General features: G+C 33.2%; 1 protein-coding gene across 1 annotated transcript in view; it reads right to left on the bottom strand.

Moving 5' to 3' along the window:
* LOC148619249 (uncharacterized) overlaps positions 1-13,648 on the bottom strand; it is a 32,924-nt gene extending 19,276 nt beyond the window's left edge. Inside the window, exons 1-4 of the mRNA XM_088578931.1 lie at positions 13,468-13,648; positions 5,578-6,024; positions 4,431-4,571; positions 2,513-2,704 (exon numbers count right to left, since the gene is read on the bottom strand). Coding sequence (XP_088435057.1) covers positions 2,513-2,704; positions 4,431-4,571; positions 5,578-6,024; positions 13,468-13,492 — 805 coding nt within the window. The 5' untranslated portion in view covers positions 13,493-13,648. The remainder of the gene's footprint in view (positions 1-2,512; positions 2,705-4,430; positions 4,572-5,577; positions 6,025-13,467) is intronic.
* Positions 13,649-22,234: the final 8,586 nt, after the last annotated feature.

Here is a 22,234-nt window from a genome sequence, read left to right as displayed (position 1 = left end):
TGAGAGGAAGAATGGTTGATTGATTGGATTGGATTTTCCCCGTGGATGGAACACGAGCAAAATAAGGCTGACAAATTTTGATTGCCAATGGGAATAGGGAGAGGAGGTTAGGGTTTGGTAATTTAGCCTCCTATAGTGAATCCAAGGCTCCAACTCTCGTGGAATACAACAGCAGGGTTCTTTACCATGCAAGGAACTGATATTTTTCCAAACTGATGCACCACTATGGTTTGCAGCCAGATTTCTGGTATCGCACCCAAATCAGTGAGAGGCAAGGATAATGAAGGGCAACAATAAGCTTTACAGCTGGCTTATCTTAAGTGTTAGCTAAGATTGCAAGATCTCATCAAATTATAGCCAGTAGGACTTATCATAAGGATCATTTCATCAATCGAAAGTTTCATTCTATCTATTACAGTTCTCAAGATATTGGCTGAAAACTGCTAAAAACATAATTCCTTACCTTTCAAGGACAATAACTCTTACATAGAGTTGTCTGACAATTTTGATCCCTGAAGACTTTTGTAGGCTTTATAATAAGACTCATTTCAGCAATTGAAAATGTCATTCTATCTATCATAGTTTTCAAGATATTGACTGAAAACTGTAAAAAAAAGTCATTTTTCACCTCTCAAGGGCAATAACTTACATTGAGTTGACTGACATATTTGATCCCACACAGACTTTGGTAGGCCTTATAGTAAGAATCGTTTCAGCAACTGAAAGATATTGGCTAAACCTAACCGTTTTGGAGATATGTGCAAAAAATACTCTGACCTATATGTTCTATTTTTAGTAACAGCAGCCATGTTTTTTCATAGATCAAAAATCCAAATTTCGTTTTGTTTAGGATACCCTAAAAAACAAAATAATGACTTTCATTTCTGTACAAAAGTTTCTGAGGAGAAGATTTTTGAAGGTAATAACATCAAAAACAGAAAAAAAAACATCCAAAAAGGGTAATAACTCCAACATGGGTCATTAGATTTTCACCAAAATTTTACCACAGATAGATCTCATCATGCTGAATACTTTTACCTATGTCAAAATTTGAATTAACTAATGGTTTTGCAGATATATGCAAAAATTTGCTGTCTGACCCCTATATTCTATTTTTAGTAATGGCGGCCATGATTTTTCATAGATCAAAAATCCAAATGGTCATTTTGTTTAGGATACCCTAAAAAAAAAAATACCAACTTTCATCGAATTCTGTAAATAAGCTTCTGAGAAAAAGATTTTTGAAAGTAATAACATCAAAAATAGCAAAAAAACAAAAAACAAAAAGGGCAATAACTCCAATACAGGTCAACAGATTTTCACAAAAATTTGAACACAGATAGATCTCATCATGCTGAATACTTTTAATCTATCTAAGTTTGGTTAAACTTAACACTTTTGGAGATATATGCAAAAATCTGCTGTCTGACCCCTATGTTCTATCTTTAGTAACGATGGACATGTTTTTTAACAGATCAAAAATCCAAACAATCCTTTTGTGCAGGATACTTTAAGAAACAATCATCTTAAGTTTCATTCAAATCCATTCAGTAGTTTCAGAGGAGAAGATGTTCGAAGAAATTGTTAAAGACAACAGACGACGACAGATGCCAAGTGAGCTAAAAATGTAAAAACCACTTTGAATTAGTAATTTTTTATCTATTTTTTTCCAAGAATGCATATGTACATGAAAATTGCAAGAAATATATTTTGTAAAAATGTTGCTTATACAGAATCTTTTGTCTTGCAAAGCTTGATCACGTGATTTCAATGAAGATATACTCCATAATCAAAGATATAGACTAAGTCATAATAAAATTACTGCAATATACAACATTAGTGGACAATAAAAATTCTGAATGTGCTCTACCAATAAGTTGATAGCAGAAACCTGCAGTGTATAATCCCTTCTAGAAACTCTGGGTGATGTGGTGAATGATATTTTTATCATCATTTCTTGTATTTTACAATATCTTAAGGCCAAAATTATGTCTCAATGTCTCCACTCCCTCATAAAATTGGTCAATCTGTTACAATATTATCTAGTTAAGTTTTCTGTTGTATACAAGTATGGTGTATTAATGTGTTTGCTTGTGTTGCTATTGTTTAGTTTACTTGACCAAAAACCAAAAATAATTGTTATCAACTTAAACATAGATTTATAGGGACGGAGTGTCAACAACATCCAGTATATGTAAAGGCTCTGAAACATGAATGGGTCAAAATTGTTTCTGTTCAAACAGGTGTATGTAATGCAGAAGTAATTGTTTTAACTTAAAACACAGGCAGAGAGTGGGTGTTATAGTAAGTCTCAATTATCCAATTTGGTAAAGACATCAACAACATGGTGGTGCAACATAAACAAAAGCATAATTTGAGTATAAATAGCTCCGTCCCACATAAACAAAGACAAAATCATACTATTTTATAAACTGAAAGTACTGCAGTGGGTAAGGGATTTAACTACTGGGTAAACACTATCTGATTTTGAAGGAAATGAAAAATAGCAAACCTGTCTTTGAATCAACAGCCTGCAGTGTACTCATTCTTCCTGTAACAATACAGTCATTTTGGCCGTCTAAATTTACATCAAAATCTTCACAGTTTATGAATATAACCTCTAACTTTACTCGTGTCTCCCATATAACAGATCCATCAGTTCCCTTCAAGGCTAAAAGTTGTCCTACACATGGATATTTTCGGTCTGAAAAGATTTAATTATAATTTATAATTAAATTAAATCTTTGTATTTGATTAAACATAAGTGCAAATCAGATTTTATAGGAGAACATGTTATTTAGCCATCTTAAAAGTCCAGTACAAAACTTTCTGATCAATACTTGTCATAGCATGTTGTGTAAGTGAAATGTTCCAAACAGACCCAATAAGATACTGTTGGGGATGGTTTAATTCTGATGCCTTATTTAGGACTTCTTATTTTTGTTGTGTCCTTTATAGTTGTTGTATCTAACATGTTCTGTGTCCATTGTTCTGTGATTTGTCCTAAGATTTTGTTTTGATATTTCTACTTGAACTTGATTCATCATAACACAATGTAAATATTTTCTGAAGATTTTCACCAAAATATCATTTAAACAAGAGGCTCCCAGGAGCCTGAATCCCTCACCTGGTTGAATTTTGTCTTTCAAGGGCAATATTTAAGAAGAAGTTGTCCAACAATTTTAACTCAAGAAGACTTTGGTAGAACTTATCATATGGATCATTTCAGCAATCGAAAGTTTCTTTCTATCTATCATAGTTTTCATGATATTGGCTGAAAACTGTAAAAAGGGCAAAAATTCTTACAAGGAGTCATCTGACCACTTTTATACCTGAAGACTTCTGTAGTCCTGATAATAAGGATCATTACAGCTATTGACAGAATTTGGCTAACCCTAACAGTTTTGTGGATTTCTATGCAGGATACCCTAAGAAACATTCATACCAAGTTTGGTTTCAATTGGTCAAGTAGTGTCAGAGAAGATTTTTGAAAGAAATAACATTAAGAATAGCAAATAACATTGAAAAAGGGCAATAACTCTAACATGGCTTAGGTCTCACTAACCACTTCTAACGTTTCCATTACTTTACATGTTAAAAAAGTAATTTTCAAAGTCTCACTGTGAATTCCCAGGACAAATGACATCTTAAAGCTGCATACCGTTGCAAAGCTTGGAAAATAAGGCTTCCAAAATCATTATGCTAATGGTACGATGATAGTAGAAATTCTTCACAAAATTTACTTGAATAAATAATACTGAAAATCCACATTTTTACCTGTTCCGCTAACTGACAGCATGGAGGCAAATTACTCACACATGTAAACAATATTCATACACTTTTGTAGTTAATTACATATATGATTTTAAAGTACACATTCTCAGCTTTATTTTGACTACTTTTAATCATAATACACACAAATAATGCACTTACAATGCATACGTCTAGGTTCAGTGTGTTTTTGGTACTACTTAGGGGGGTGGCCATTTGACCCGGAAATGGTTAGTGAGACCTTAACGGATTACAATGAAATTTGACCACAGATAGATCTCATCATGCTGAACACTTTTGCCCAAATAAATTTAGCTAAACCTAATGGTTTTGGAGATATATGTGAAAAACTACTGTCTGACCCCTATGTTCTATTTTTAGTAACAGTGGCAATGTTTTTCGAAAGATAAAAAATACCCACGTCAGTTCTATGCAGGATACCCGAAAGAACATTCATACCAAGTTTGGTTCCAATTGTTCAAGTAGTATCAGAGGAGAAGATTTCTGAAAAATTGTTAATGACGACGACGACAGACAGCAAGTGATGGCAATAACTCAAATGGCCTTCGGCCAGGTAAGCTAAAAACTGAATATAGAATTATGGCTTTTTGAAAAATGTGTCATTAATAATAATAGCCTCGGGTCCCTAATAAACTTACTTGCTTCTTTACAGATATCTTGGATTGTCTTATTAGTTCCACCAACAGCTTTTGCCATCATGTCATTTTCAACAACTCCAACAATAATATCTAATATTCCATCACTATCTACATCCATAAGTCTTACACAGGATTCTGTTCCTATAAAATAAACACCAGAGATTACCTTTCTAGTTAATGTCTTTTGTTTTTGTCGACTGTGATTCTGTCTGTACATGTAAAGAACAGGGTAAAATCCTCAACATATTTCCTCAAATGAAATTAGTTTGGTTCATGTCTGAGTTGGGTAAGAAGATGGATGAATCAAGCATGTGTTTCCCTAAAGTGTGATTGCAAAACACAATTGTACCATCTATTCATCAAATAGAACTTTATACAAAAAAATATGTTAACTTTGAAATAATCACTCTTGAGTTACAAACAAATGTAGGCAATGAATCACTGACCTAGTTACTCTAATAAAAATGACCAATCAAGTAACACAAACCTCATAAATTAACTTAAATAGAAACACAAACAGACTTTAGTGTTAAATAAGTCTTTATTCTTAATTGAAAAACAGTCAAATTGGCTGGCCTTTCTGTCAATGAAATAATGCTTCTTAAGTAAGTTAATATACAACCCCAATCTACAGCAGAACAATGTGGGGGACCTGAACAGTGGGGTTGCTATAGACCTAAATATAAAAATGAACAGGCTCAAAATTTATTGATTTATCTAAAAGGCATACTGTTCCAATGCATGCAAGAAAAAGTGCTTTTATTTGTGGGTGGAGCTTAAATTGATATTCGTATATATTGTATATATCCACTGTCCTGTACTGGTATAAACAGAAACCTGTTGGATAAAGTGTTATACATGTACCTACATTTTGGATAGACAACTGACTGCACTCTGCTCTGAATTTTATTCATGTTATCAATTTCTTTAAAACCATAATATTTCACTCTTTATAGTTTTATGTCACAATATAATTATTACAGATATTTCAAGCTGTGACTTCAGTTCACTTGAAATCAGAGATGAAAACATTGATAATTCAGCTAAAATATCACATTAATAACTATAAAATCATTCTATTGATAACATGATATCAATATCTGAAGGTTATGTACTTCACTAAAAAACTCCTGGCATCTATACTTACCATGATTGTCCATTTTCTTTTTCCAATCTCTTCCTGGTGGATGAGATATGTGTTTTACCGTTTCACTGACACTTCTAGGGGTTGTATGTATTATAAAAGGCTGTTTCCCTCCATGATGTACTGGTACTGGTTCAGTTGTATTAATTAACTTGGTGCCACCTTCACCACTGGCTGACCACCTTACTATTCCTAATACAGCTATTACAACACACAATACCAAGATACACCCCACCCAACATACAACAGTTCCAGTTTTTGGGTCTGGTTGTATGACTTTTCTTTGTGGTTTAGGTCTTTTTGTTGGTTTCCCATTCTGAGGTGGCATGAGTTGAAGTTCGATTTTTCCATTTTCCACATTATGTCCATAGATAATATCTTCTTCTTCTGAATCATCACTGAGTGAGGTCAAAGGCACTTTAGAATACTGATCTAATTCATAGGCAAATCCTGAAATAGTATAGTATATATACTTTGCATTAGTTATGGGTTATTAGAAGACTTATATTGAAAACTGGATGTAAAACAACAATGATTCAATCAATCAATGTACTGAAAAATTACATTCTCTTGAGATGAACAAGTACATGTATATACCACTATTCATAGAGGAGAAAAAAAGAAAGTATTGTCCAACCAAGAAGTATAATAACAGAGCACTAGACAACTTTTCTGCAGCAATCAAGACTAGCTCTGAAAAGCAAGTTACTGGTACTCTTGACCTTCATGTTAAAACATAGACTAAAATGTTTAAAACCAGATACACATGTATTTATAATTATATTTTTAAAAAGTTCTTCTAATCAAACTAATACTTTCTTACTTTGAAGTACCATTTTGCAAAAAAAACTCTTCATTCATACAAACCAAGCAATACTATATACATGTATCAAAATACATTGCAAGATGGTAAGCCAAGCCTTAGATATTTTAAAACTTGGGACAGCTGGGGAAAGCTCAGGTATGGATGGTATACTGACAAAAATGACATACTGATCAATTAAATTTGGCTGAGTGCAGCATGATACGACTGCAGCCTGTTGAACTCTGTTCACTTGGGGAAAGTATGGACACAGTATTACTTTTTGACACACTTAAGCATAGGGACTTACAGTTTATCATTGACACAATAATTAACTCATTTGGATACAAATTGCACAATGTCTTGAAATTTTAAGTACTGGAAAGTAAAAGTTCTGCTTTCAGGGGTCTTTCTTGCATCACTTTGTACCCCATTATCTCATAGCTGGTAACTGATAGAGAAAATTTATTAGCATACTTTCTAAAGCCATTGTAAAGAGGGACAATTTACAAAAAAAATCATTTAGTGAGATGAAAGTTTTATCAATACAGCCTTGAAAATGAAGTTTCTGTCCACTTTGATCCCTTGTTATTCAAATAGGGTGAGAAATATTCCAATACTGATTGTAAAATACAGACAAGGAATCTAATGACAAAAAAAAATCAAAATTGGACCAAAAATTAAAAAAAAATGATTTTTAGGATATGACCCCACTACATGTATGACCCCATAGACTGTTCTATTCTAAATCTGATAAATATTCTCATCACAGAATTTTACAAGAAACACAAAAAAAAGAAAGAGAGAAAAAAAAAGAAAAAAAAGAATTGTCATAATTAAATGAGAAATAAACCTACATCAATTTTTAAATAAAAAAACAATTTTACCCCTTTTAGACCCCTTCTTGCAGAACAGTAGGGGCCAGTAATCCAATTTTAAATAGCAACCTTCCTATAGCAAAAAGTAACAATATATCAAATTTTCATGACATTTGGTTCACTACAACTTAAGTTATCACACAAAAATGAAAAAAAGTAACAACATCTACAGCATCATAACATAATATGATTGCAATGTTTGTGGTCATATAAAAACATTTCTAATTATGTCACATGGAATTTAACACACAGGAAAATTGAAGCATACAAAAATGTATCATGCTAAACATATGAAAAAAATATGTTTTGAATGTAGATTAAATAAAAACACATAAAATCATGTGTACATGTATATAGCATTTAGTAAAAAACAAAGTCATGTATGTTTCCATATATGCTTTCTTTAATGAAAACCATATTCATTTCTAACAAGTTTGACAAAAAAAATATTTTAATATTGTGCTATTACTGTTTGCATAAAAATCAAATATTTCAATACTATTTCTACAACATACAAGGTTTGAATTCTGTTTCTTAGTTTAGGATGGCACAAAGTCAGAAAATAGCTTGCCAACAACCTCTAGCATTGCTGGAACAATTTCAATACAAGTCCTATACATACATGTAGATTTTTATACTAGAAATGATAAATTCCCCATGTTTCCTAGACAAATATACATTTCTTATCATATCTACAACCAATAGAAATGGTGAATATGTAAAACGAACAACAACCTCACCAGGATGAAAAATTCAGTTCAAGGCTGTGTACATGTATCTTTGTCTTGTTTCATCATATACAAATGAATATATATTTTTTAAAACTGCAAGAAAGATGCTGCAAGGTTGTAGAATACATAATTCACAGCCAGTCATTACTCACTTTGATGCCAATATAATCCAAGCAGATCAACAGCATAAATGACGGAAGTGCCACTCTTGGGAAAGCCAGCTTATCAAAACCATGAATGATCTATCATAGGTACTCAACTCAAAACAGCAAATTGATACTGTCTAATTGGATTTCAGCAAGGCTTTTGATAGTTAGTGTAAATGAAAAACTTGTCAAGAAACTTGTATGCTTTGGAGTCAAAGTACCCTGCAATAGATCAAAAGCTTACTTGCAGAGAGACACCAAGCTGTGGTTGATGGCATTTCATCTAGGCCTGCTCTAGTAATATCAGGAGTACCACAGGGTACAGTTCTGGGACCGATGTTATTCTTGGTTTTCATTAAAGACCTACCATCCAAAGTCCAGTCAAGTATACACCTGTTTGCAAATGACTGCTTTATGTGCAGACACATCAAAATGAGAGTGACACTATCATCTTACAAGAAGTCTTAGACGACCTTTGGCAGTGGGAATGTCATTGGATTATGAGCTTCATTCTAAACAAATGTGAAGTAATCTGCATAACTAAATGACAGAAACTCACCAAAGCTGACTGCACCATTCACTTCCACAATCTCCAGATTACAGACTATGCTAAATACATGTACTTGGAAGTTACAATAAACAGCAAAATCTTATGGGGCCCACATATCAACAACATATCCATGTGAGATGTTTTCAGAAGCCTGAACTGCTCACCAGGTTCATTTTTTGTCTATCAAGGGCAATAACTTAAACAAGGAGTTGTACAACAACTTCATACCATGGAGACTTCTGTAGGCTTTATCATAAGAATCATTTTATAAAATAGAAAGTTTCTTATTATCAACTGTAGTTTTAAAGATATTGGCTAAAAACAACATTCTCACCTTTCAAGGGTAATAACTCTAACAAAGAGTCATCCTTAACTTTAACCAAATGGTGACTTTAATATTCTCCAAGCTGGAGAAGGAAAGTCACATTTATTTTTCAGTATCCCTTTTAGTTTTTAAGAGGCTCTACACACACAACTAAAATACTGCAATTTCATTGGTCACATGGAGCCTCTCGATACAAGTCGTTTCTGCCACACTACCATCTACCCCATACCCACTTCAGCCATAGTTATCTTGGCCACAATATATATCTCTTCCATACATTTTTTAAATATTATATGCTATATGGTTATAAATATTACATAAATTTGTATTTGAGTTAAAAAAAAGAGTATGACTGTGGTAAACTTATAAATATTAAATAAAATAATAATAACTGATTTAAAAAAAAAAGCAATTTACATACATTTTGTACATTTGTAAGTAGAAAAAAAGATGAATAAAAAATTGATGAACATAATTAATTAATTCATTGTTAAAAACTACTGAGAAAGAAAACACCAGTTTATTTTTAAACAAAGAGAATTTATGGAAGAACTTAAACAATTACCCAAGCTGTGTACTCAAGCTGAAAGGGTGGCAAGATCAGAAAATTTCTATTACTTTATTAGGACTCATATTTCATAACTATTTACAATATACATGTACCTAAATGACAACTTTTTGTTTTCTGCAATTCTTATTCCACACTGAATAATTTACTATGTCTTTTCTCTTTTTCCAACACAGTCGGTATAGCTTCGCTTCAGTGGCATTTGAAAAAATTATTATCGAAAATTGGAATTGCATTCGAAGAATCTTTATCGGAACATTAAAAATTGCATGCCATGTGTTATTTTCTTGAAACACACGTAGAAACTTAGAAGTAAAAAAGAACAAAATTTTACTGCGTCAGCTATCTTTTTTGTTCAAAGGTAGTACTAGTTTTTTTTTATATTATGTCTTGTTGCTTATGATTGATATGTTTTGAAAATGCTATAGCTGTTTATGCCGATGCAATAAAATTTCTACTTCTTTATAAGCTGTCTTAGAAGTAATTGTTTTTAAGTTTCTTTCAAGTAACATAAAAAGGATCCCAAAATGCTAATCCACTATTCACCATTTGGTTTGGTTGTGCTACATGCATACGGCTTGCGATTAAAGATGACAGAAAACAATTGTATCAATAAATTACAGCAACACAATTTTTTTCTTAAAAAAGTTTAAATAAAGATCAAATTAAGAAAACTGTGTAATTTATTTTTTTGCCCCGTGCAGGTCCGGGTGTTAAAAGAATAGGCCTGCAGCAGCGCTAAGCTTGTCGTATAAGGCGACTAAATAGTGCTCAGAAACCTAGCCGGGGGCTAGGCGCTCTGCCCACAGAGCAACTGAGATATGTGCCCCAGGTGGTGGAATGGGGTACCCCTGGCGTGTTGCATGCTGGGGTTGTCAGGCTATAATACGGAAAACCTCACCGCAAACCATAGTGGTGCATCGTGTTGGGAAAGATGCCACGTTCCTCGCACGTTAAAGAACCCTGCTGTGGTATTCGATAGGAGTAGGAACCTTTGCGCTCCGCCACAGGAGGCTAAATTGCCCGACCTTACCATCCCCCCTTTTTCCAGTGGCAATCAAAATTTGTCGACCCTATTATCCTTGTGACCCATCCATTTTTTTCATTTCATGTTCATTTTACCATCCATTTCATGTTCATTGTCTGAATATAGCTGAAATATTGCTGCTCGGATGTTACAAACAAACAAACAAGTAATTTATTTTTAATTATTGATAGCTGGATTCTCTCTAATGTTCTTACAACAATTCCATGATGATCAGCAAAAATTCTCCCCAAATTCATGTTCCAACTTTTTTTCTGTATACCAATTAATCAGCATAAATTTATAAATAAATGGTATAGTTTGTTTCCCGGGTTCTCTCATATAAAAATTTTCATGTAAGTTTAAGGAATGTGACTTCTGTAAGTGTAAAAACATAATTAGCTTTTTTTTATTGAATTTTGTTATTCGTAGTTTCCAGCATAGAACTGTAATTAAATTTAATTACAGGCCTATGTCATTAGTACGTAATGATAATTTATCATTAATCATGTAGGTAATTTGATTATGAAGCCTTTTAATTATCATGCCATGTGCAATTATACGTTTATTTAATTACAATTAAATCATATAATTATCTACCAGCATTGTAATGTAAAAATTACAAGGCAACTTCCTTGAACTCTAGGGACTTTCAATCATTTTGCTTAAAGCTGCTTGCAAGAACCAATTATATTACTTTCAACAAATACCTTTCTAGAATGCACATGATTAAAAAAGGTGAGCCTTGTCCTTATGTAACTGTGGGGATGTGGAAGACCTCAAGCATTTTCTTCTTATCTGTGCATCTCTTGGGCAAATAAAAGCTTTTTTTTTAATTTTTCAAAGAGTTTAAACTTTTATGAAGCTGTTGCCCAGTGCAAAAGTTGTATTTTTAGTTGGTGACATTGGTTATACTTTCAATGATAAAATTGAGTCTTTTCATCAAATTTATGGGAGGTAATGATGTATAAATTGTGATTTGATATAACATTCAAATACAAAATGTGTTTAAGCAAATACATATGTAACTTTTGACCCAAGAACCAAGTCTTATCTATTTCAGCATTATATATCTTTCATTGCTATATTTTTCTGTAGGTATTGTTACATGTTTGATGCAAATCATTCTTAAGCAGAGATTTGCAGTTTGTATATCATTGGTACTATATATTTATGTTATTCATGTATTTTCCTTCACTTCCAATGTCTATACTTAACGTGAAACGATATTTTTTACTCTAATAAATCTATTTTACCACAAAAGAAGCTTGTTGATAATATTAATAGTGAGCACTGCAAAGCGGTATGAGCTCTATGGTTATTACATGTACTTTCTAAGTTTCCCTTAAGGTACCTAAATATACTAACGAAAAAAGTCATGTTCCGGAAGTAACAAAAAGTGACTGTCCTTACAGCGAAAACTCATCATTTCCTTCAATCAAACAAATAAAAAAAATATAGGTTAAGATTACGTTTCAGTAATAATAAATTTATCTTTTCTGATAGTTTTCAAGTCTTTTTCTATTTTTTTTTACTTATTCAAAGAAGTGAATATGATGTTTTTAGAAACTTAGGGAAACATGTGGATGTACGTATGTGTATCTCCGCTGTTCCACAGTTGCTGTTGTCAAGAACCTAACCCGTCTTGAAAAAAAATATAACTGTGATTGTATTATCCAAATAGAAGCGCTTTTCTAAGATAGGAAAGGCAATCACTGTCTTGTTTGCAGCTGTCAGTTACGTCTGAATTTTGTTTACGTTACATGATTTGTGTAAAACATTCCCACCATCCGTGGAGAACTGTAATATTTCCGGTATCTGTACAGATAAATCTGACTGGCCAATACTGAAAAGGATGTTGCTAGAGATGCTCTTAAGGGTTAAAAATGTGAAATATTGCTAAATGCTATAAAGTTATAGTTAGAGCTAGCAATGGGAAAGGGGGGTATGGGATTAGGATTTTACATGTTACTCATTCATTGAAAAAAAAACAATGCCCCCATTATTTACCAAGGCAGATGTTCAAATAAAAATATTAGTTTCGCTTGCTGCTTAAATATAAATAAAAATATTGCACTTTCGAAGCAAAAATTTTCATCCCCCCCCCCACCTTTTTGCAATGCCCTTTATTATTTTTACGAGTCTCGCACAGACAGCACATGTATGGTAAAGCTCATGGTGCACACTGATTTAGGCAATGCCTACTCCATATTATCTTAAATGAAGAATGGACTATAACCGAAAAGTACTGTGGCCAAAATGTTCTATGGCCGTAATGACTAGAAAGTGAGTCTGCGGCTCTGAGTATACAATTTGTGTATGCAGAGACACTGCCTTTCTACAAATGGTGTACATGTACATATACATGTAATTTATCCAGTTTTTAAACAGGCTGCAACATGCACACTTTTCTAACTAGTAGCAACTTGTGTGGGTATGCACCAGAGGTGCCCTGTACAGTAACAGAAGAAAGAAGAAAATGTCTGCTTTGTTATGTGCAGAAACTATCACAGGCACAGCCCAGCCACAGGAGCAAATTTATGTCACAGGCAATTGAATTTTAGTAACACTGAAATTCAAATGACTGTGATTATGTACAGTACATTCTGTAGATCATATAATTATGCGGTCTTGAGAGGTTAATTTGTATGTTGCTTGGTCGCATACACGACAGATAAAAAAAAAGTTACGATAATCTGGCAATTTTAATCGTCTACTTGTCATTAGCTGCGAAATCGTAGCTCTTGATCTTTTTTTTTTTTTTTTTTTTTTTTTTTTTTTTTTGATTTTGCGATCTAACGTTAAGAAAATACAAAAAAATAGTTCGAGCTACGTTTCGCAGCTAACTTGTCATAAGACATGATCTTACCTTTTTTCCTGAGAGAATTTCCCATTTTCTTTCAATGGCGATAGCGTTTTTAATCTGAGATTCTTTACTGGTCTTCCATGTTTCGATCTAAGTGTGTTCTTTACTGTTATAACTTCCTTGAAGAATTTGGGAATATTTGTTGTCATTTGAAACGTTTTCTAACCTCTACCTGAGAGAACTACCGTTTATAACAAGAACGACAATGAGGTAGAGACTACAGTTACACAATTTTAGTAACTTGAGAATAGAAAATTAATAAATGAACAATCATTTGTCATGATCAAGTTAACGCTCTGATTCTGAATTTTGAGTCAATAAAAAAACGTATAAGGCATGCAGCCTGTCCTCCTACTCACATATACATGTAGGTTAATCAGAGACCTATAATTAATTGATTTAATTACTGCAGGGACTTTATATTCATGCAATCATGGTCTCAGTGTCGTATTAATTTTCCCATGTGAAGTGCATATTTTTAGGATTTTTTAAAAAAATATATGTAAATTGATTCAATAAAACTTTCACTTATGTAGCATTTCTAAAGAAATGTGAAAAAAATAATTCCCGCAAAGAAAATAGGGTGAGTCCACGAAGATCGGACAGAAAAGTAGTCTTGAGCTATAAATAGCCATTTTCTCTACTTTCACTTTCGTTTTGTACTTATCAAACCAACCTTTTCAGTGGAACATTTTTATGTTATGTTAGATTTTCTTTTAAAAAAGTTTTTCATCTTACAGTGTGATGTTTGCTCTATTTTATAAGTCATTGTTCACATCTTTTGACAAAATATTACTTTGTAAAGAGGCAAAAAGAAAACCTCATTAGTGATGTCACATTCACTAATTTGCATATCATTAAGTGTCAGATATGTTGGCAAATAAACAAATGAATAAACAATTGGAAAGTTCATGGTTAGAATCCCAATTTTCAAAACTTTATAACTGTATTACTTTATATCCAATTTTGGTTCTGTGATATGATTCATTTAGATAAAATAATTCCTATTTTGTACGTGGATTAATAAATCTTTTACTTGAAAAATAAACTTGTAATGATATTTATTTGTAAACCTCTATTTTCATATGACGTTATAATTAAAATCTCATGCACATAAAGTCTAATTACTGAATATTTATTTAAAAATTAAAATGGATAATTACTTGCAATTTTGGGAACCAAACGAATTTTTCAATTATCTTAAAAAAATTAAAAGTTATGTTGATTTAAAGTTGATGCCCCGTGCCACACAATGGATTTTTTGCCAACCAAAACCAAATGACATCACGAAGAACTCCTATATTTTTATAGCATCCATGTTTTGACGTACCCCGCTCAGGGATATGCAATGCGATACTGGTGCCTCATGTACACTCCCTGATTACAGGTCTATGATTTAATACAATGCAATACTCTATTATAAGCGCTAACTCATTTACAGTGCATGGTTATGACCTATACAGCAGCATACAAATATTACAATAAACATAAGATGGATATACTGTTATATCTTAACTGCAATATCAGCCACTGTACTGTTAATTCAAAATAACTATTAGTTATTCTCAAATAGTTGTTTATTTAGCTATTTAAAATGGGCATTCATTTTAGATAAAGATCTAATTTCGTAAAGCCAGGAATCAGTTTATTTATTGTATCCATTATATGTTGTGGGCTTATTTCATAATGAGTACAATGAAGCAAGACATGTTTTTCATTTTCAATATGCCCAGAGTTGCGTACTGTACATAAACGTTCTGTAATAGGGATATTTCTATGCCGTCCCTTTTCTGACAGTTTTTTTTCACGTGATCTTTTTTTTTTGCAATAGCAGCACGCTGTGTTATGTTTAATCTATTAATTAGTGTGTAAATGATACACACAATTATGTCAATTTGAAAGATTTTCTATATTTAAGGAAATGGATTTTTTGCTGGATTAAGCTCCGAAGCATTGTCTGACGTTACAAATTTACTCTAGACGCAGCAGCCAGCCGCTGACTGAGACAATGCAAGAATCTTGCAAAGTCGGGAAAAAGGGAATGATTTTACGGAAGGATTTAAATAAAGCATATGATTAGCTACTTCTTTTACGCGACATTATCCGATTGTAAGACGGCGTTTGATCTGAATAAAGTCCGAGAATTTCAAAAGGCCTATCTGCAGTGGTTAGTAAGAGAGAAAACGAACGACTGCCCCTACGTGGAGATTAGGACGGGCCTTAAAAAAAATTCACGGTAAAAAGTGGGAGACTGATCCAGAAATCTGTAAGAGCGGTTTCATACTATGATTAGCTCAATTTTTTTTTGCCCACCCCAAGAAACTCCTTCATAATCCTAGGTTCGACCGAATACACATTGTTAACATTTTGAGTTAGCCGCTGCCTATCTATAATTTGGGTCATCCATGGCATGAATGGAAATATATTCTTATATATTTATTTCTTTGATTTATTTACAAACTATACGCACACATGCGGTTTTATACTAAGTTCAAGTAGACACAAAGATATTTTATTTTATCACATTTTCATTGCCTTTATTGACAAATATTCAAATACAAAAGAAATAAATAAATAATAAATAAATAATTGGGGGGGGGTGGTACTTTGCTCATGATTTCTAACTCGATTTATCTGTATTTCTGTTTAGTATAATTGTATCGAGATGTAGCAGAAACTTTTAGTATTATCGTACCGAGCTGTAACAATCACTTTTAGTATTATAGTATCGAGCTGTAAAAGTAACTTTTAGTATTATCGTATCGAGCTGTAGCAGTAACTTTTAGTGAGTATTTAGTTTATTTTCATCAAACGGGATCCAATTTCACATGTGCAGTGGTGGAGATAGCATTTTTTTTATGTATTACAGGAAAGATCTGTAAAAAAGAAATATTATCTGGAATATAAACATATACCAACGAAAGGCTGTGGTGTCACGGAGGTTATTGACTTTAGTCTATACCCCTCCTCCTCCCAAGTCAGGGAGCGAAGGTGGACTATATCAAAACTATAAGGATGATTTTTCCCATAGACTTCTATAGTGAAGTATATATTTTTAGAATTTAAAAATATATATATATATAAAAGTTCAATAAAACTTTCAATCATGTGGCAATACTAAGGACATGTAAAAATCTTATTATTTGCAAAAAATAGGGGATGTCTACTAAGACCGGGTAGAAAAAGTAGTGTTGTTCTGCAAATTGCCGCTTCCTATACTTTCACTTTCGTTTTGCACTCATCATACCCACCTTTTCAGAGGAACATTTTTTATGTCATATTGTGATGTTTGTTCTATTTTATAAGTCATGGTTATAATATTTTTTTTTACCAAACATTAGTTTGTATAGAGACAAAAAGAAGACCGCTTTATTTTAATTAATACCCTCCATGATTTGAAATGCAAGACTGGTACCTCCGTATATGTACAATCTTAATACCAGTTTTAATAAGAAGTGCGGTTGCGCAAGTAGCTAAATTCCCGGGTTATCAATTTCATCATGTTTCAAACAGCTTCTAATTAATCCAAACTTGATTTACCACTGTACCCTTTTTGTCAAAGTTTATCCTTTTTTTTTCACTTTAATCAGCCTCATATTTTGAGAAAGCCAATCTACATAGATTTGTTTTTCTTCCTATAATATCTAACATTCAAAAGATTATAGCATAGCTTTCATCGGAATATGAAATTATAGTTTTGGCAACTAAACAATCTTGATAAATACATTAAATATTAAACCTTGCATATCATCTGGTATAATGATAAACGCTTTAAAATATGATAATTCGATTCAAAGACGTGTCTGGCTGAAATGGTTTGGATTAAAGCAACCTCTTCGAACATACAACCAACGAACAAAATATGTGAGTTATGCACTTAAAAGCACGACACTAAAGTACTGAGGATGGTCCGATCTTTTAACATTTTATCTGAGCTTTATATGAAAAACTGCAGTGCTGCACTGAAGTACATGATATACGTCCTTAATTTTTTGGTGGGGGTGTTTAAATTCCCGGCTAAGAAAAACTGAAAGATAGCTTGCCTTCCTTCTAGAAGAACAGCAATTGTTGGCATCACCCTACCGATGGAGTTTTTAAATACTACGTCGACTTTAAATCTGCAGAGTCTGTGGGATAGATACATGGTTTATATAAGACCACTTTCTGCAACACGGTATTGCTTTATAGTCTGCAATGATATGTCATGCAAAATATTCCTTTAATGTAAACATACAGTATGATTTTATTTTCAACCATTAAATTAGATTCTTTTATTCTCTAAACACCATTACAGTACAGAGAAGACAATACAGTTAATACATAAATATTCAGCGCATGACAATTGTGGAAACTATAATAAGATAACAGAAAAAAAGATTAAGTAAATAACATTTTAACAAAATTTGACAAATTTCAGATAGTGGTATTGTAGAGGACTAATTTGAATGGTTTTAAATAGATAACCAAATAATGGAGGGTTATGAAATCATGGAAAGTTTTGGTTAATCATTAGCGTAATAATAGGACAATTAATTGGAAAGAGTGAATCAAGGGCTTAGCTAGGCCTGTTTTATTTGTACGCAAAATTACGACGAGGGGTCTGGGGGGGGGGGTCGTTCAAGGCCCCCAGTGTGTCATTGCATAAAACCTTTATTTCATCTTTAAAATGTGTGTTTTTATTTTTATTACTGCGTATTTGCGTATAGGCAGCTAAGCCCCTGTGAATAACCAAAATATGATCGCGAGTGCCGAAGAACGCCTACAATTAATGAGTGTGCGAAACTTGTTCCGCGCACGAGTCAATTCGTTATGCAATCTTGGCACGAGTGATTATATTTTGGTTATTCACGATAATTAACCAACTGATTGTTCTATTTATTTTATAAGTTTTCTCTCTTATTTTATGCTATTTTCACCATAAAATACAAATTTTGTGAAACGGCGGATTGATACATATTGTGATGTTTTCTAACGTTTTGGCAGGAGAAATGGAGAAGTTACCTAACTTATTTCATAGTGTGAACTATCGAAAATTTTTACACAGGGAACATTCGATAAATCAGTTCTATCTATATAATAAAACTTATTTCTAACACATGGTCGATTAATTGAATTTTCACAACGTTCGATGAATTTATAAAAGTATGACGGTTAGAGTTTTGTAACCTACCAGCGAATGAACTAAGGAGACCAAATAAAAACGCAAACATTATTTTGGATAATACAGAGGAGTCGATGATGGCATGCTGTACATGTTTAATTCATCTATAATAACAACCAGTAAGAAACTTAACAACATAAGATCGTAGCATGTTAGAGCTGACAGAGCCCTTTTGTCAGAAATCTTGTGGAAGTGTATATATAATCAATATCAATAAATAATTAAAAAGTAAAATTATTCATTCCTGGTCCTACCAAAAATAGACAAAATAAAGGCTCCGTGTTCCGAGACAAACAGTTACAGGAGGCAATGCGCGAAAATTGTATCAAGATTTCATGGTTATTTTTTCCCAAATTTTAGTATTGCGCAGATAAATCCCTTTTATGAATCCAATCCCCAAAAAAGAACAAAAAAAAAAAAAGAAACATTACAGCAATTTATGATAACAGATATTAGTCACAACAAATACAACAGTTTTACTTGGTGTAGGCATGCATATTGAACATAGAAAGTTTGTGTACGGTGTAGTTTGAATTAACCGGCTAAAAGATGCCATTGATTAGCAGGGTTTCCTCAATATTTTGTCTTGAATCTAGTTAAAAGATGTACACATGTCATATGAACGGCTTCCACTTCCCTTTCCGGTGCAATTTCTAAATGATTGATTGTGATAACAGGGGTTTAACCATGAAGTAATTGTCAATATGACGTCATTGTCATTTTTTTTAAATAGATACTTTCATTCCAGTCAACAAATTATAATCAAAAAGGATCAGCTTAATCTAAACTCTTGATATCAAATTGAAGTGAACTACCAGAATTTATATTAAAGACGTAGACTGGCAAACCCTTTAATCTTGTTGATTAATATTGCAGATACAGCTGCAGATTTTTGCACCAAGTTGTGAAATTGAACAGAATTCCATTCTTGGTTTAAATGTCCTCAATAAATTGTTACACCTTCGTTTTATTCACACGAGTTACCTTTTTGTAAAAGGGAACCGCTGAATATACAGTTAAATGAAACCGTGAAACACACAACAACACTGAACAACCAGGGACGCACAGTATATTAAGGTATTGTAAAGCACATCATGTTTGTGTATATTATGAAGGTGACAATGCGAGGTTGGGCTGAGTTCTGTTGTTCTCCATTGATACCAAATGTAGGTATATCACATCTAACCTCATTTAAGTTCAGCGTATTTCCATTTCCATTGTTTACCCTTGACAAAAATTCTGTGTACAGTGGTTTTTTTTTAATGAATGTTTATGGTCAATTCAAACGTAAAAGAGTAGGAAATCCATTGTGTTTTTATCGAACCCTTAATCATTTTAATTACGAGTTTTATCTGTAAAACAAAAATGTGGAGGTGGTATTTTAAAAATTTACAACGATCAGTCATGACCACAAAACGGAACAATCATTATGCACTCCTGGTACATTGTAACTTGTCATTGATTTGTTGTTTTTATGTCCCAGGCTACGAATTGTGCTCCCAGGTATGATTAGTGTTCCCAGATACGGTACGTATTCCAGGTAATGATTAATATTCCTGTCTGATTAGTGCCCCGGCTATATATACATGTAATATGTGTTCCCGGCTAGGATCAGTATTCCCCGTTGTAACCAATGTCCCCAGTTATGACAACTGTTCCCGCTGTAATAAGCGTTCCCGGCCATGGTTAGTCCTCTCCTTACACTTTGGTTATTTCTGCTTTTTCCTACTACTCATATTTAATTCGTGTGTATATAATGAATAGAAAAATCTTTAAAAAAACAACAGTAATAATTTGACAGTAGTTAAAACCATACAAAACAGAGAAACAACCCAACCAAAAGCAGTCTGTGTGTCTTCAGTGAACGGTGAGAAACTTACTGCTTAATAGCGTATAACAGTTTTTTGTTGTTTTTTTTTTTTTGTGATACATTTTAATGCACGCCTGTATAGACTAGGGAATATTTCATCTCCAATAACACGATGATACATATGATAACCACCCAAAATTTATTTGCACTAAGTTCTTACGCAGTGAGGACAGTCATTATGTATGCGCATTTCTTTTAATTTTGTTAATTTCATACGATTTTAAAGTGATCCAGTAACAGCAAGATTTAGATCTGCTTTGATCTAATCTTGTTATTTTACGGCTGTCAGAATAAACCAGTAAAGCTTTCGTGAACTTTCTGTTTATTTGTGCTGTAAATTACCTTGAAATTCTGTCACAGCCGGTATGATATCCCAGTTTTAAATATACGGACTGATCAATTTCTTGGGTGAGCGATTATGACGGAAAAAACTTCGTTGGACTGATCTGTGTATGCACATGTTTGTATGAGGTCCAGGACATGCTTATAAAATTAAGTTTGTTTGTTTGTTTGTTGGGGTTTAACGTCCGAGCAGCAATATTTCAGCCATATTCAGACGATGAACATGAAATTGATGACAAAATGAACATGAAATGATGATGAAATGGAAAAAGGATGGGATACAAGGATAATAGGGTCGACAAATTTTGATTGCCACTGGAAATAGGGAGAGGTGGGTAGGGTCGGGCAATTTAGCCTCCTGTGGCGGAGCCCTATGGTTCCTACTCCGGGAGAATACCACAGTAGGGTTCTTTAACGTGCAAGGAGCGTGGCATCTTTCCCAACACGGTGCACCACTATAGTTTGCGGTCAGGTTTTCCGTATTATAGCCTGACAACCCCAGCATGTAACACGCCAGGGGTACCCCATTCCACCACCTGGGGCACACATCCCAGTTGCTCTGTGGGCAGAGCGCCCTAGCCCCCGGCTAAGGTTCTCAGCACTATTTAGTCGCCTTTTACGACAAGCTTAGCGCTGCTGCAGGCCTATTCTTTTAACACCCGGACCTGCACGGGGCTATAAAATTAAGGGAGGGTGGTATAACAATCACAAATTATAGTTATTATAAATATAAAATGTTCGTAAAGTATTCTAGTTTAAAAAAAGAATAAAGACAGTATGTTTTAAGTCAGCGGGAAAAAAACAATATTTGAATATTGTCCTAAAATCCCCAAAAACTTTAAAACCAGTGTAAGAAATTAAAGCGACAACAGACATATTTCTCCGCACCATCTTAAGAAACGTCCTTAAAACTTGACGCCAGTGTTCATCAAAAGAGTACAAAAACAACAATTCAAGTAAATATTTGCAATGTTTCTTGTAATGGATTTGTGCAAGCCCTAACCAGTTTAATATACTCTCCAACTGCTGTCGTATCCACCATGGACAATGTGAAACTAATCTCTCAATTTCACCGAATCATCTCTCCAAGGCCGACACAACAGCACCCAATCCCCGTCTTTGTAACAGTTAAGGTAAATAAGTGTAACTGTTGCATCCGTTAGTATGCAAATAAAAGACCTATATGATAATGTGACAAAAAATGTTGAAAGAGAAAAAATTAGTTAATATTATGTTATATCATAACTTATCATTGAAGCATCGACCTTCAGTTGTCGGTTAATTATTTATCAGATAATTTAACGAAGCAAGGATTGCACAGTATTAAAATAGTCATGAGACTAGGATGAATAGTAGATAAAGGAGGTATATACTTGGATAAACCACGAGAAATACAC

Source organism: Perna viridis, chromosome 4, assembly GCF_037379345.1.
Source record: "Perna viridis isolate PV_CMFRI_1.1 ecotype Kerala chromosome 4, ASM3737934v1, whole genome shotgun sequence".
NCBI classification, from domain to species: Eukaryota; Metazoa; Mollusca; class Bivalvia; order Mytilida; family Mytilidae; genus Perna; species Perna viridis.
This window is presented reverse-complemented; position numbering and strand designations above follow the sequence as displayed.